At 41.7% G+C, this 17462-nt stretch overlaps 1 protein-coding gene across 1 annotated transcript in view; it reads right to left on the bottom strand.

Annotated features, from left to right (window-relative positions):
• Window positions 1-16929, bottom strand: part of LAMA1 (laminin subunit alpha 1) — a 149718-nt gene extending 132789 nt beyond the window's left edge. Inside the window, exons 1-3 of the mRNA XM_019920618.2 lie at window positions 16896-16929; window positions 3261-3431; window positions 2957-3069 (exon numbers count right to left, since the gene is read on the bottom strand). Of these exons, the coding sequence (XP_019776177.2) occupies window positions 2957-3069; window positions 3261-3431; window positions 16896-16929 (318 nt within the window). The remainder of the gene's footprint in view (window positions 1-2956; window positions 3070-3260; window positions 3432-16895) is intronic.
• Window positions 16930-17462: the final 533 nt, after the last annotated feature.

The following is a 17462-nucleotide window of genomic DNA, read 5'->3' as shown; positions in this document are numbered from 1 at the left end:
CCAAAAAAAGGAGGGGAGTGTGAAAATAAAGCACTGATTCACAGTGTGATTACACACTCACTGCCTCACCTCTGCCGACGTCAGGCTGTGAAGTCAAGCCTCCATAAACGTTAACAGGGAAGGAAAAGGGAAGAGGAAGAAGAAAGGAGGAAGCAGACAGCTGTGGTCCCTGCCCTCATGGGGTGTATAATCTAGAAATTAACTAGCAGCTGGTGAATTGTTGGCCTGACAGGGAAATACACAGACTTTGACGACAGAAAAGTCATCAGAAGGTATAACCACATTCTAGAGCTGAGTGTCAATGAGGCCCAGGAAACAAGGATGAGATGAGGCGGAAGGGAGCCATCCAGCTGTCAATACCTAAGCAGGACCCAAATATAGCCTCACTCCTCATGGGACAACCAGCTCTGGATGCAACAGAGCAGCCAGGATCGCCAACGGTGGGTTCTGGCCAAAAATATTTAACTGGAAAGTAATCAAGACTTTAGAGCTGAGTTTAGTTCATAAGAAATAGAGGGCATAAAGGAACATGGTAACAAAATCACAATGAAACCACCAGACAAATCCAGAATGTAGGATATTCTACAAGACAACTGGCCTCATCTATTCAAAAATTGAATATCATTTTTAAAAACGTAAGAGAGGACAATTCAGATTAGAAGAGATTTAACAAGCACATAACAGGCATCAAATGCAATGAGTGTTCCTTACTGATCCTGGTTTGAAAGAGAAAAATAAAAGCTATAAAAGACATCGGTGGCTAAAGTGGGACAACTGGATATGGGTGGAGAAATAGTTACTAGGAAATTACTGTTAGTTTTGTTAGCTAATGGCCTGGTGCCTATTCAGAACAAATGTCCTATTTTCTGAAGATACAAAAAATCTTGTATTGGTCCAATGTCACCATGACTGCAATTCACTTGCAAAGTGTTCCCAAGGATGAAACAAATGTGACAAACTGCTTAAAAATTCCTGAATCTCGGGGGCGGGTATGTGTGTGTCACAATAATACTGTTTTCCACATATTCAAACATTTTCACAATAAAAAGACTCAATAAATAAATATCTGAGAAAGGTTTGCTCAGCGATAATCATATTGCACTTTTTTTAAACTGAAAGAACAGTAGAAACTTTACGTTGTGTAAAAGGTAAAGAAAATTCTGAGTATTTTGTTATTTTAAATAATCTCAATTTAGAAGCTTATGTAAAAACACTAGAAAGTACTTAGAAGCCTATAATTCTGTGTGTATGCTTGTGTTTGAATATGCCTTAAAGACCTAAAAGTGAGGCCCCCGAATTCCTCAAGCTGATTCAGTCCAACTTACAGCAAAAAGATCTCCTGTTAGGAGAAGTCAAAATTGACAAATTGCAAGATAAACAACAGTTGAACATGGATTTGAAGTCTATTCGTAAAATGTCCAGCTGTTAATTTGGCCAAACTCACGTAGTATCACATTTGTAATGATGAAAATGTTGTAGTTTTTCCCTTAAAGAAGGAAAATACATTGAAAAGATGATGAGAAAACCAACATTTCCTGCAGAAGCATCCTTACCACTGAAACAAAAACAAAAACCAGGGCAAAAAGGGGCTTTTTTCTCTCTTCCTTCAGGCAGATTTGAAAATGCAAAGGCATGACATATTAATTCAGGATTTGTGGCTGGAAACACCCAGAAGTATTATTTCACTTACGTTGATACTATGAACCTGAACTTTAAAAATGTCTTCTGAACTTCACATTTTACTACCTCATTTACTGTTACGATTAGAGCTAAAAAGTTCCTTGTGCACGAACAGACACAGTATTGCCTTGTTTTCTACTTAAAATCCTACATTTTTTTTTTTTTTTTGCGATATGCGGGCCTCTCACTGTTGTGGCCTCTCCCTTTGCGGAGCACAGGCTCCGGACACGCAGGCCCAGCGGCCACGGCTCACGGGCCCAGCCGCTCCGCAGCATGTGGGATCTTCCCGGACCGGGGCATGAACCTGCGACCCCTGCTTCGGCAGGCGGACTCTCAACCACTGCGCCACCAGGGAAGCCCCCTACATATTTTTTAATGATCACTTATTCAAAGAATTATGACTTTTCATCATAAGATCTCCAAAATTCCTATTTCCATCCTACAGTGCACATTTCAACTAGTTGTCTCTTTCAAGGATATTTCACACGACAGTGATGAGTTCTAACCCAAGAGAAACGGAATGGACATAAACAAGAAGGCTATGCCATCACTTTTCTGGAGAACTGAAACCAGAAATTTGACAATAGCTGCCACCTTTCTTTTTCATCCTTTCCACTCAGATTTCTTTCCTTCTCCTTCCCTTCCCCAGAAATATCTGGAGCAGCCAGAGCCCGTACCATGTTTCTCTCCATTCTCCTATGTGGTCTTAAAGCAAAGCAAGGGGATGCAAGTGGGGTCCGAGCCATTTAAACGCTGCCTGTCCCAGCTCGTGCTGAAGGCTTGCTCACAGCAGTAATGGACAACCCCAGGTACTCACAGCCCTCGCAGATGGTGTGACGGGGTGAGGCTGTGTCCAGAGGTTTAAGACTATCCTCTTTTGTTTCCAAGCTTTGTTTTCTATGTAGAACCCTCTTACAACAGCTGCATAGCGATAACAGCAAGATAACAAGCTCAAAAGGCCGGAAATGCATGCGTTTTGTGACGCCACCTGCAGTGTGTGTGGACACCTGGGTACCGCCTGGCGTGGCACATGGCTTCTAAGAACATCAGACCACGTGGAAACACTCCACTCACCTCCCCAAGGATACCTGGGCACGATAAACGTGACAAGAAACGGTACCAAGGACAACTTCTGTGTCTCACTTAAATTCACCAGGTGGAAAAGCAGTGAGACCAGAATGTAAACGTATTAAGAAACAAGTGGACTTTCCGGAAGCTCATGAGATTACAACCCAGCCACCCACAGGCCTCCTGCAGGGGCTCTGGCCTTACCCACCTGTCTCAAGTCCAGAGTGATTGTGACCCAGTGGTACTCTCTCCCGTTTTGGATGCTAGGACTCTGCCACCAGCTATTCGTGCCATCGATGGCATTTGATATGGGATGGCGTTCTGTTGAAAGAAAATAAGAACACGCAATGCTCTCAGCTTCTGGTTTATGTTTTTTAACTCCTAAACTGTAAAATCAGTGGAAATGGACAGGTGAGGACAACGCAGGTCTGTGGCTCCCTAACACAAGTCTCCAGTAGTCGGCTCGGAAGGTGTACATTTCCACGGGTCCTCCCAAAGGGGGCGCCACTTGCCTTTGGGGTTGGCACTGCTGCCGTCGCAGAGCCGGCACTGGGCGTTGCGCATGGCCCTCCTGGGCACGTGCTCCACCAGCTTGCAGTATGTCTCCGGCCCCTTCTCCCCGCAGGTCGCGTTGGTGCTGATGTGGGCATTGCTGGCAAGGTTGAGAATGGCAGGGAACAGCCCTGAAAGTCAAAAGGCACCAGATCAGCTCCGCCACTTGAAACCGAAAGGTCAGATCACTTCATCTCACTTTGCAAGTAAATCAGAAAGAGATGGCAAACTTACAGTTACCAAAGGGGAAAGGAGGGGAGAGGGATGAATCAGGAATTTGGGATTAACAGATACACACTACTGTATATAAAACAGAGAAACAATCAGGACCTACTGTATAGCACAGGGAACTCTACTCAATATCACAGAATAACCTATAATGGAAAAGAATCTGAAAAAGAATATATCTATATATATAAATGAATCATTTCACACCTGAAACATTGTAAATCAACTATACTTCAATTAAAAAGAAAAAAAAAAAAAGGAGGGGAGTTCCATGGTGGCCTAGTAGTTAGGACTTGGCACTTTTACTGCCGTGGCCCGGGTACAATCCCTGGTTGGGGAACTGAGATCCCACAAGCCACGTGGTGTGGCCAAAAAAATAATAATAATAAAATAATTTTTAAAAATAAAATAATAAACAGAAAGAAAGAAAAGAAAAAGATGGTAAGTTCACATGCTGAGCGGAGGGAGCCCTATAGGAAAGCAGTATATATGTCAATTTCATTTACATGAAATTCTAGGACAAGCAAAGCTCATCTATAGGAAAAACCAAAGAGCAGTTGCAAAGGATGCGGACTAACCATGAAGGGACTGGAGGGAATTTTGTGGGGTTGGGCTCCATTCTCTACCTGATAAAGGTTTGCGTTGCACAGGCACACGCAGGTGTGAAAAATCACAGAAAGCACAAGGTTTGGGTATATTTGTGTATTCCGCTATAGGTTGATGTGACCTCAAAAAATAAAAGTCATAAAAAAATTTTTTTTAAAAAAGAGTCATAAAAATATTGATGCAAATGCTGAACAGTTTAGGAGCAAAGTATACTTAGGTCTTTAACTCACTTGGAAATGCATCAAAAAATTAATCTGGATTGAAGGGTAGAGATGGATACATGGACGGACAGGTGAGTAAGAGAGTAGGTAAATGTTCGTTGCAGAATCTAGGTAGGAGCACAGATGTTCACTGTACAGTTCTTTCCACTTTTCTGATTGAAAATGTTCATAATAAAATGTTGGGAAAGTAGGTTTTAAGACAAGGTTCAAATGACCCAAAACCCGTATTTGCCACTGAAATTCAAGCAACTTTCACTTAGGACATCCATCCTGTGTTCACTTTGTTCCAGGTGCCTCTGCTAATACCTACGAGGTCTTTCCTATGATTAACTAGGATTTCTCTCTCTTTGCTTTCTTTACTGCCTGTCTGTTTTGGTGAAGAAAACATTAGAACACAAAGATCCAGTTTTCAAAATTCTCTTCAAGTCAGTATGAATCTGTCTTTGTATAATCTCTTTGTCTCCAGAGATTTTTATCTTTAAGCAGCTGATCCAAACTCTTCAGAAAACAGCCTTTGGATGACTGTGAGAAAAATAACTCCATTGGGTTCTTTAGAGATTTGACTTTATCTTGGTAAAGAGGATCATAGCAGTGAAGATTCTATAAACTTCTAGAAAGGATGGGGCAGGTGATACAGAAGAGGTGTTCTTCACGAATGGATGTTGTGAACTCAGGTAGTGTGAGAAGGAGGGGTTTCAGTTAAGCGAGCTTCCTCTAATTTACCAGAACTTGACTCAAGGTCACAGAAGATAAACTTTTCTTTATAAAGGGCATAGAATCAATATTATCTCTAAAATATTTCTTTTCCAGTGAAATTTGAAAAAGCACAATATAATTTTAGTAATCTAGAAGGAATTCATGTGTTTAATTTTTATTTTTTAGGTACTGCTTAATATTTTCAATGACCTTTTCTTTTTTTTTTTCCTTTGGCCACACCTCATGGCTTGTGGGATGTGGGATCTTAGTTCCCCCAACCAGCAGTTGAATCCAGGCCCTCAGCAGTGAGAACGCGGAGTCCTAACCACTGAACCGCAAGGGAGTTCCCAACCTTTTCTATTACAAATATTTTAATAATTTAAATTATAAAATAAAAATGGTTATTTTTATGAGTTTCTATATTTAAAAAAAACTCACTATGCAACTATTAAAAAAAATAACTTATGGTTCAGTCAAAATAAAAAGAAATATAAATAGAAAAAAAATAACTTATTAGGTAGTCTTCCAAAGACTTTCCACATAAAACAGAGCTATCTATTAGCAGTTCTATCCTAGGAGAATGGCCCTACTCAAATCAGTAGACCCTTAGCCTCTCAATAGAAAATAGTTATGGAATATTGTATTCTAGAGCATTACTCTTAATTTTGAAACATAACACAGACTTACATCATAACACAGACTTACATCATAAGAGCATTACTCTTAATTTTGAAACATAACACAGACTTACATAACACAGACTTAATTTTGAAACATAACACAGACTTACATTACAAACATAACACAGACTTACATCATGTATTTTTTCGTTTTTAACTTAAAGTTGGTCATTTTTATCATATTCTTTTAAAGGGATTTCTTTGTCAATTAAAAAGGCTTTATGAAAAAATAGATGCACCTTTACATTTAATTATGCAGGTCCCCAAATTATTATTTTTCTCAACCGGTAGTTAGACACTTACATTTTAGGCAATGATCTAGTTCCTAAAGTGACACGTAATTCTTGGGAGTCGTACTTACATGGGGGGAGGAGCTGATATTTATTCTGTTTGGTACCGAGGTAAATATTAATTTTAATAACTGTGGTGTTACATCCAAATAGCTGCAGTGGTGTTTTCCAGGCTCTGGATCACGTCTATGCATTTCGATTTGCAGTGCAATCAACTCTACCCCTTCCCTTCTCACAGACTAGCCAAGCAAGGAGAAGAAAAAAGGTCACAGGAACTAATTTAACAATGCATTTCTCTATCAACAAATCCTTTACCAGTTAACTAAAAAAATGTTCCCACTTTCTCTTTTTTTCTCCCCCTCCAGTTGCTGGACATCAAGAGAACAGCCCACTTCCTGCCCGGAGCTCCCCCCACCCCGACCTGCAAGGGCCTTGAGTTATTGGGGAGGTGGAGGGTGAAGGGGGCGGGGGTCAGGAGGGCACCTGCCTCTTTACTCAGGAGCCTGTGCTCTGAGTCACTGAGAAAAAGAAGTTTAAACCTTGTGAACACAACATAACTTTGGTGAATAATATCTCAATTGTAGGAATCAGGTAGGTCTTACACTAGACAGGTTTTAAAGCACTTCCACACCTCCTTACCTGGCTGGTATTCTAAAAACACTTTTAATAAAAAGAAAGATAAGTCCCTTCATTAGCATGGTTGTGTAGAAACACCTTGAACTGACTAATTTCTAAAATCTATAGGGTTGCCGTTCACTAAAACTAAATCTTTCTTCTCAGATAAGCTCATATTTGGGAAAAAAAATTCACTAAAAATTATTCCTTACCTATTACATTTGCTCTCACTTCATAGTTCTAGAATAATTATTATTCCTTGTTGCATATGACCACAGCTGCTAGAATATGAAAGAAAGTTGGAAATTTGTACTGGAGGAAGCATGTTTGAAGAAGAATTTTAAAAAATTCCTCAGGTTGCTGAACCTTTTCAAAGACTACTGAAATATTTCAATAAAGGGCAACTAACGTGAGCTTCAGGTAGGGGGAGAAATAGGAAATCAAACGGTCAGAAAGGGCGCTGGGATCAAGAACCTGCCAAGAACAAAAGTTCAGCTTTGCACATAAAAATCAAAGGCAGAACGAGGTCTGCAGCAGGCACATGTGACACAGTTTCCCATCACCTGGCCGTGCACTTAATATATTAGACGACTATACATTTTTGTTGAGAGACATTATTTACTTTAGTTAGTGTTAACTGTGATTTGTACTTTTGCCCCCATTCGGGACACACAATGGAATCATTTTTCCACCCCTATACTTAACCAGTAGCTAAAGACTTCATGACACCAAACTCCATCGAGCATGAAATAAATTCCTTCTCACTCACCAGTAGTTCCTTTTCTTTTTTAAAACCCTTTATTCACAGTCTGGGTCCACTGGGCCTTCTTAAATGCATTTTAGGACCACTTTCATCTACTGGAAACTCCCTCATTAATAGTAGGTGAAAACTACCATGAAACTGAGGGCAAAAAAATGCTACTACACATGATTAGCGCAGTTTTTAGCTGAGATACTTTCCACATTGAATAATTTGTTTTTAAAAGTTTCTGGGCTTTTTCCCAGTAAAAAATATTTTTGCTATCTTAAAAATAGGGTATCTAAAACACTGACTAGCGCCAAGGTGCAAGGCTCACTGCAGCAATTTCTTTATCAATATTTCTCAAATTATTCGGGGCCAACCGTTCGTGGCCTTAATGCATTTGGGGTGTAAGAGAAGCATGAGTTTTTTCTAATGAGTTTTTTTTTTCTTTTTTGGAAAAAAAAAATTGGGGGGTTCTACCAAATGTTATATTTGTCTAATCCATACTCAGAGTCATTGTGATATTCTGAAAAGGAAACGATTTGCAATTCTAAGGTAAAGTATCTGGGAAAATATGTTCAGATCGTTTTTAATGGCATATTTAATATCTAACCTGGAGGTGTCCAGGCTTAAAATGGACTGTCCATTCTAATCATGGGTTTACTATCACCTCTATTAGAATCACTAGTGCCTGTAACAGCAGCTTTGGGTAAGAAGTGAGCATGTGGGATTTTGAGTCAGAAAGCCCTTGGCTTGAATTCCGGGTCTACCAGTTGCCTGCTGAGGGCTTCCCCTCTTGAGTCTCCTTGTCTGTGTAATGAGAAGCACTATGCCTGGGAATATTTATGAGCATTAAATGAGACTGTGTCATAAAGGGCCTAATACAATGTATGAAGGGCTCAATAAATAATTGCTATGATTATTTTCATATTATCATTGGATATCACTAATACAAATATAATTAGACTTTCATGGTTATATTTCATCTATTGGAGTCTCTGTATCTCTGATTAAGTTTTAGATGAAGTAGTTGGTTTGCATTTAAGGGTCACCAAGTATGAAAAGGATCTACCTTTAAAGAGAAGAACCATGCAGCCCAGAAAGCTGTGCATCACGAGAGAGGCGTGGAGGAAACTCAGACCCTCGGGTCACCCCACCCTCCTCCAAGGCAGGGGGTCCCTGCACAGAAGGCTGAGCAGGAGTGTTCGCCCGACTCACTCATCCCACCTCACCCTCCGGCCCTCCCTCTCCTCTTTTCCTTCTTATTATTCTTTCTGTTGTTGCCTTTGCAACACTGTATAGCTGGATCCAAGTTAAACGTACATTTGTAAACAGTGATCCCCTCCTCTCATTTTTCTGTAAGCTGACAGGGAAGGCATCTCTGGGGTGACATTTGAGAAGCTGCCTCAAAAATAAGAAGGGACTAGCCATGCAGGGGTAGCACTATCGTTTAACACATCTGGCTTTCTTTGTATTCTCCTTGCATTAAAAACATGCTGAGAATAGGTCTGTGAGCTTTGTCAAAGGGGTCCACTGGCGCCAAAAGGTCGAGCACCCAGGCAGGGAAAGCACTTCGGCTACAGTGCTGGGAGCCAGGAGTTCATGGCGTAGGTGACTCTGTAAGTCTGCTTTCCCACCTCCTCTGCCAGGAACCTAGCTCATCCCTGGACAAGGGCAGCCAGGAGGATCCAGGTGGATTGTGAAGGTGAGAGGGGCTTGGACCAAGGCAGGAGTTAATGTCCTGCTCAGGTGAAGTCCTCAGCCACCTGACCAGGTGGCCTGGAGAAGCAGCTGCCTCCAGCTCAGGGGCCCCAAGTGGAAAATGAGTCCTTAATGCCAGGTAGGTTGCAGGACCAGAAGACGAGATGCCTTGAGGAAACTAATGAAAACTTTCCCTCTCTCCCAGGGAACATAATCACCCTCATGAGATGTAGGTTATCATCTGATTTCCCACATTTGGCACACGAGCGTATTTTCAGGGCACGCTCTCTGTGGATGCTAAGGACCACACATGAAAGGAGAGAGGGGTAGAGACAGAGGAACGTTTAAACTGAAATTACGTAACAGTAATGCATCCCAACCCCTAAGATATGTTCAGGAGGCTCTTGACAAGCTGTGGCACAATTCATCTTAACTCAAACTTTTTTTCCCAGAAAACAATACAAATATACCTGTATATTATGAAGTAGGTGTATTTGAAAAATATTATAAATTAAACTGTTTTCCCACTTTTACTTCTAATTCATCAGCCATTGACAGCGGCTTCTGACAATAAGGGATTCCTTATTCCTGTTTCTTTCCCACAAGAAACCTACAACCAACATTTTGCCAAACAGAACTACACCATTTAAAGACATTCTATTTCAAGTTATTTATTATAAATTAAAATCACTTTAATCATTACTTGTTTTGTTTATCAAATACCAATAGTTTCAGAATGTTGAAACAATAAAACATCGACACTAAAGTTGAAATAGATGAAAGTTTTGCTTGCTTTGTGTCAAACAGGGCTTCTGTTTCCGATGAGAATTCTGCAAACTTACCAGTTATTTTATTTATCAAAAAACTACCACTTGGGAGCACTTGTGAAGGAAAGTGACTTGAGTCCCCTGTGGGCTGTAGTGGACCCCTTTCAGCCGAGACAGAGAATGAATGGCCCCTCCCTCCATTCCCAAAAAGCAAATACTTGGTTTTTGGACGAAACCTATTTAATCATTGGTGGCTGTTAGTAAAAGAAAAAGCTTTAAAATATTCTAGGGATTCCAAGGCCCTTTCCAGCACAGTGGGAAAAAAGAAAAAAAAAAAAAAAAAAAAAAGATGGGAAAGAGAGAGAGAAAGACCCCACAGGAACTTGAGGGAGAAGTCAAATCCCAGCTCCTGGGAGTATGGCATTTAACACCCTTGACTTTTTTTCTCACGTGGGAAGATGAAAAGAAATTTAATCTCAGAAAACCCAGATGGGGTGGTGGGCAAAAGGCCTTGGAAGGGTTTCGCCAGAGTCCATTTCCATAGCAATGGGCTCGAGGTGTCCTTGACAAAGACAGAGGTTTTCACTGTAAGATAAACAAGCTATGAGGACCTAGGCCTGAACACTGTCTGTAGAAACTAACACCTTATCAAGACCGCCTCCTCCTGCCACAAAGGTTCCTTAATGCTTATATTTGATGACACTGCGGGTTTTGACTCAATACCCGAGTTTAGTTGCAGAGACCATAACTACAATTCATCCATCAAGAGGTTTTCTCTTTTGTTGCCACAAAACTGAAATTTAAGGGCAACAATTAAAAAGCTCTACAGGATCGAAATCACTATAGCACACAGGCAAAGTGCAAAAGCACCTCAACATCCATAAGTATTTTGATATTTCATATTATTCCCATTACCCTGGGAAGCCACTGCCCCTCCTCCCTCCTCTAATTTCTTACAGGAGGGAACTCAGCTTAAAGGGAAATCAAAAAGCAAGTGCAGCCTTTAGGTGGAATATTGACAGCTCTGTTGAATGAAAATGCAGTTATATTCTGCTTGTATCAATATCATTTATCATGTCTACAATGTTGATATCATTTGCTTAAATACCTAAAAGCATCAATTAATTCAACATTTCCTAACCAGCTAAACGCTTCCAAAAACCACCAACTCTTCTACGAACGCTTCAAGGTCTTAGTTATTTCTTCCCCCTTCTTCTGCCACTTCTGTGCTCCATTATATAAATTTTACTTGCTTATGCTTTAAAGCTTTGGCATGCTCTTTAGGGACGTACCCAAGGCCACTTCATGGGTGTGCAGGTGCCCTTGGTTTACAGCCCTGTTGACACTGTCTTGAAATTTCTCATAATGTAAACAAGGGGGCCCACATTTTCACTTTGCACCAGCTCTTAAAATTACGTAGTTGGTTCTGGATATGCCTTGTGAAAGCGTCAGTCAGGGACTGTCCTCGCGAGCATCCGTGGACCTCTGATTGGATCACCTGGCATTCGAGATGCCGGATGCGTTTCAGCCTCTAACACCAGGACAATGACCCCGAGGAGGCTGGATCCACCGGATTACAGCTCCATTTATTCCAGAACATACTGAGAGGGACAGCTTACAAACCACGAAAGCATCTGCAATATCTTCCACCTCAGAGTCCAACAGCAGACAAACACATCTGACGGCTAGAGTAAACACCCCAATCAAAAGTCCAGAGTCACATTATCTTGGTATCATTCTCACTGGGGCTGATAACACTGTAGTTTCTGAGTTCTGGTACCATTGTTTTTTCTGAGATTGGGCTGCTTCTTTATCTAGATACATACGCTTAATGGGATAATCTATTTTTTTAGAGCTATTACTAAGTCAAGGATGTATATGAGAATCGTGATCACTCTCTTCAGTTCCTGGCCTCACGCTGGCTCTTCACGCAACTTCAGTTCGGATTCTTCTCCTTTAAATCACTCAAAATGCCCTCGTCAAGGTCTCCATCCCCAGCGTGCAGTTCACCTGCAGTTTACTGGACCTCACGGTAGCTTTTGTAAACAAGGACCCTTCTCTCTGGTTTAAACCCCTCTTCTTTTGGCCCTGTCATAACTGCAGACACCTAGTTCTTCCCTCTGTCACAGCAGCTTGCTGGCCGTCTCTGCCAGTGATCCAGACTCTCCCCATGACCGATGTCCCAAGGAAAGCAGAAGAGGCCCATCCCCCATACAGGCACATTCTCAGGGGGAAAGCGAGAGGCGTATACTTTCCCCCAAAACTATGTACAAACACTATTTCGGTTTTCCACCCCACGTGCCCAGCACTCCCTTGTTCGATATGATTAGTCCCCATGTGGATAACAACAGAACAAGGCATCACACGCATGGGAAGTGAACACACTGTGTCCTGGAATGAGTGGAATCTCAACAGTGGCTAAAATAAATCCAGTATAAGTTTCACAGGACCTTCCTGTGATGCAGGACCTTCCACGTTTCCCCAAACCCACCTGCAAGCACAGCGCAACCTGGGTGAAGACGGAAAAGATGCTCTAGTTCCTGGTGACAGGGACACACAACATGAAAACGGTGCTATGAGAAAAGTGAACATGACCTAAGGTTGAATTAATAGAAAATGACCCTTGGCATCCACAGATTTGATCTTTATAATTGAACTATGCACAAGATTTACGAAAGTCATTCTGTGCTCAACTGGGCAAAGAGAGGGTTGGAGCAGAGCTTCTCAAACTTTTATCAAGTCAGCTGGAGATCTTGTTACAAATGCAGATTCTGATTCTGCAGGGCAGGGCTGGAGCTGAGCTACTTCCTGGTTAAGTATCTCCCTGGGGCTGCTACTCTGACTTCAGCAGATGAAATGGTCTCTTGGGGTTTTTCCAGCTCTAACTCTCTGGGGTTGGCCTATTCAGCCGCGCCCTGGAACAAAGTTCATCAGACTGATGAGTAAGATCACACTTCCTCCAGAGTCTTCTGTCACTATTTAACCAGAACTCCAGATTCCCCGCACTGCATTTATGTTTTGGAAACCTTTGGCAATTATTTTTAGAGGGAATTCAGGACTTTGGTTAAAACAAAGTTTTTTGGCTTATTGTAAAGAGGGAAAAAAGGTGAAGGCCTCCAAAATTAAAGATGTAACATACAAACAAGGTCACCTGAGCATCAACCAGGACAATCTATTAATCCAGTGTTTTGATTCCTCAGTCCTGTTCGACCCGAGTGATGCTGCCACTGGCTGGTTCATCCATGTTGAAAATGATGCTATTGAAGACATGGTGAAATGCTTCGATGATGTTAAATTTTAAAGAAGGCTATGTACCTGCGCTGCCTATTGCTGACAGAGACCCAGCCCTTGCAGCCTGTCCTGTCCTGATGGTGCTGGTATTCTGACCTGATGTCTTTTCACAGAGGCCTGAAGGGGGCTTTACACACGGGGGTGGGGTGGGCCAGAGGGGACAGCATGGCATCCATCCCCTGGCTGCCCTGGGACCTTGCCTTTGAGCTTCCGGGACATGGTCCAGGTCTAGGTGACAGAGGAGAGGAAGCATTTTCAAAAGAGCCTCTGAGCAAAAACAGGGCCATCCTCAGAAGGTGGGGCCATCTCCCCATTGTAGCGAGGAAGACAGCTGGAGAGACTTGGGAAAGGTCAAGGACACAGCAGTGCCCTTGAGCCCTCCGCCCCCATCATATTAAAGTAAGATTTCTAATATTATTTTTCTTTCATTTTCTGAATTTTTCCCTATATTTTCATTATGATAATAGGGAAAATTTAGTCTATTTCCACACATTAGTAGTGAATCAGAACCCAGCCTGGACCGCATGAATAGGTGACTCTCAAACAGGCCACATTTATATACAACTTCTCTTTTTATATTTTAAATTGAAGTATAGTTGATTTACAATGTTTCAGGCGTACAGCAAAGTGATTCAGTTTTATATATATATGTATGTGTGTGTGAGTGTGTGTGTATTCTTTTTCAGATTCTTTTCCATTATAGGTTATTATAAGATATTGAATATAGTTCCCCGTGCTATATAGTAGGTCCTCGTTTCATATTCATCTTCTTTAATACATTTTCTTTTCAAACAAACCAGTAAAACCCAAATAGCCTGTCTTTCCTGCACACTGCAGTAGGATTCACATATAGGTCCCCCACTTTGAGCAAAGTACACATCTTCAACCAATGGACTGTGGACGGTGAGTTCTCTGTTTTAGTCCTAAGTGGCACTTTCCATACTTGCCCCTCCCCCTCGGGTCAGCACCTCAGCACAGACCTCCCCCTGCTGACTCTCCAATCCTCTGCCCTTTACACTGGACAAGCTGGCATGGTTAGGAGCCTAATTTGTTTACAGGAGGATGTCAGCCCTTCTTTCAACCTCTTAGATTGGTTCCCCACTGGCCAGTCCAGAACTTCTGTGAGTGCGGCAATTGTTCCCTCCTGGGGGTTGCAATTTCCAGAGCCCTCCCTGACTTGAGTGTCTTGAAACCGAGGATGTAAACTGATTGACTCAAGATGAGCATCCTCTAAACATAAACGGTAACTAGTACAGGTCTGAAATTAAGAAACTTCAATATAAAGACAGTGACTCGGTGCATGTGATATTGTGTGTGTGTGTGTGTGTGTGTGTGTGTGTGTGTTACTTAGGTTAAACTACCCATTTGCAGATGGTATTAAAATCAATGATGCGTCTCTTGGGGTGGTCAGGGCGTATTCCAATAAGGAAGACTGTCCAGGGTCGGGGCACTCACCATAATGTTCTCTGTCTCCATCAACACCAATACTTTGCTAATTAGCGAGGAAAATATTTAAAATGGGCTATTAGTAAAATTAGTGGATTGTTAACAGAATCACGAACAACAGAAACAGAATCTCATAAAGAGAATTTCATGGTAGTCAAGATATTTATATAAATTAAAATATTTTAGTGGGACTTCTGGCTATGGTAAGTAAAGAGATTGACAAAAACAGTTATATAACTGAACAAAATTTTCAGAAACAACCATTTCAGGATTCTGAAACTAACCAACAACAAACAAGTTGGGAAACTTTTCTTTATGAAAAGCTACTCTCTCTCTCAGACTGTGAGACAGAGAGTAGCTTTCTGCCTGGGTCTACTCCATACTCACCCCCGCTCCCAGGGCAGGGTGAGCCCTGAAAACCAGCAGCTTTAGTGCTGGAGATGGACAGCTGACTTGATTTGGAGCAGAGAGTGGAAACAGATGCTCCGTGATGCTGACAAAGTTGTAAACTCAGTAGAAAACAAATGGGAACACCCTGTAGTTCGGCTAGCTGAGGTTGCCATCCTAGTAGGAGAAGATACAGATGGCTAGACCAGTCAAACACTTAACAGGGGATCCTGGGCACACGGGCATCAAAGAAGGACCAGATCAGCTCTCCATACTTCCCAGGCTTTTTTAATTGAAAAAGAATAAAATAGTTAAGAAAAGATTTAACAAAGGAAATTCAAGACCAATACACTGAAAACTGAAACATTTCTAAGAGAAATTAAATAATATCTAAATGAATGAAGACAGGTTTCTTATTCATAGACAGGAAGAGTCAATATTATTAGACAGCACTTCTCCCCAAACTGATCTACAGATTCAATCTAATTCCTATCAAAATCCCAGCTGGCTCTTTTGTAAAAATTGACAAGCTGATACTAATGGAAATGCAAAGGACCTAGAACTATCAAAGCAATTTAGCAAAAGTGAATTGTGGAATGGCTTAAATCACCCAGTTCAAAACTTATTACAAAGCCAAAGGAATCCAGACAGTGTGATGTTAGCACAGGGACAGACACGTGGATCAAAAGAACAAAAGAGGGTCCAGGAATATACGCTGAAAATCTATCTGATTCCTTCAAATATTATTTCAGAATTATTTGAATACTGAATTTGAAATTACTTCATTTACAGAAAACTGTCTTATGCACAAATTTTCGGGGAATGTTTGAACCACAGAAAACAAGGCACATCTTAACTTAGTCAATTTTAATAATTAAAACTAAACCAACCAGGTTGGAAACTACTAAAGGCACACTAGATGTTATGCTCATATTTCTAAAGAGAATAGGCCATTCTTCCATTCAGTAATAAGTGATTTTTATCACACAAAAATCCATCTGTGACATAAATTCTGTATGCCTTTGTTCTGTTCCTGAGAAGACCAGGCTGGCTTAGCCCAAAATGCCTGGAGGAGAACAGCTGTTCCCCACTTAAACGAGGTCCTCCAAAGGCAGGCAGGTAGAGTTCCTTTAAACAAAAACTCTATATAAAAACGTAACTCCAAGAGCTAGTCAACAAATGCCAAAAAGACCGAAGTCAAGACAAAATAGAGTGTTCTACAGTCACAGTCTTCAAACTAAACGGAAACACATTGCAGTAGAAATGCAGTGTTTACTCAGAGCTCGCTCTCTGTTTACAGTGACACTATTTTACAGCAATAAGTGGGGTGATAATGGTGGTCCAGGCATTCAGAAACAAAAATCCCTCCAAATTTGAACTGATGGACACACGTAGCCTCGGATTCCTTGGGCACTTCTTGTGCCTGCTTGACTACAGCTTTAGGGGTTCAAGGACCAGGGCGCAGAACTCTAGAAACTCAACAAATACCTATTGAATATGTGAGTTAATGAGTTGTGGGCTTGAGATGCCTAGAAGTCAGTGGCCCCAAATCTAGAAATAAGATTTTGTTAAATATAATCTGGGCTTCAAGCCTTATTCGTCATTCAATATTATTTCAATTACAAAAACGTAATCCTTTTTTCTCCTTTGTACTGAATTGGTATATGGGGAAAAAAAGGTGAATGATCTCTTCAAGCTGCCAAGCCCCTCCTGATTTCCAGATTCTGTGGCTCTTCTCTCTCTGTATTGGACCCCGTCTGCGAGCAGGGAAAGTATCTGGATTCAGTGTTTCTGCTACTAGGTTGTCCCTGGTCATGTGTTTTGGTTCAGAATGTGAGCTTTGGTCCCCAGAATGTCTGACCATCTCCTACCGTAGCTTGGCTACCTGCATTCTTGTTCCCCATCCCTGCATCCTGTCTGGGTACCTGCTAAGGCCTCCCAGCCTTCTCGAGCTGGCATCGGCCCTTTCCCAGCCCATCTGTGCCCAGGAATCATCACTCTGCCTCTTCATTAGGGACTTTTCCAAATCCCAACCGCCTGTCTGTCTGAACCTCTCAATACTATCCATCCACTGGGTTCCCTCACAATCCCTGGTGCTTGTCTGAATTGGGACTTTCATTCATTCATCCAACCAATATTTACAGAATCAACACAACGCCAGACGCTGAGTAGGTATTAGAAATAAGAACAAAAATCTCTGCCCTCCAGGAGAGACAGGCAAGGTAACAAACCGTTACAAAATGACGTGCTGGTCAGAAGTGTGCACAGATTGCTATGGCAGGAGCAGGAGGCACACCTGGATGACTGGGTGGACCAGAATAAGGCAGTGTCACAGGTGAACCACCATGTCACATTATGGGAACCACGGATGCGTCAGAATGGCCCGAAGAGGGTACGCAGTGGGAGAAGCAGCTGTGGAGAGGCTGCAGCAGGGCCAGACCACAGAGGGCCGAGTAAGTCCTGCTCAGTAGAGTGAGAAGCCACTGTAACAG

The sequence above is a fragment of the Tursiops truncatus genome, chromosome 13 (assembly GCF_011762595.2).
Source record: "Tursiops truncatus isolate mTurTru1 chromosome 13, mTurTru1.mat.Y, whole genome shotgun sequence".
NCBI lineage: Eukaryota > Metazoa > Chordata > Mammalia > Artiodactyla > Delphinidae > Tursiops > Tursiops truncatus.
This window is presented reverse-complemented; position numbering and strand designations above follow the sequence as displayed.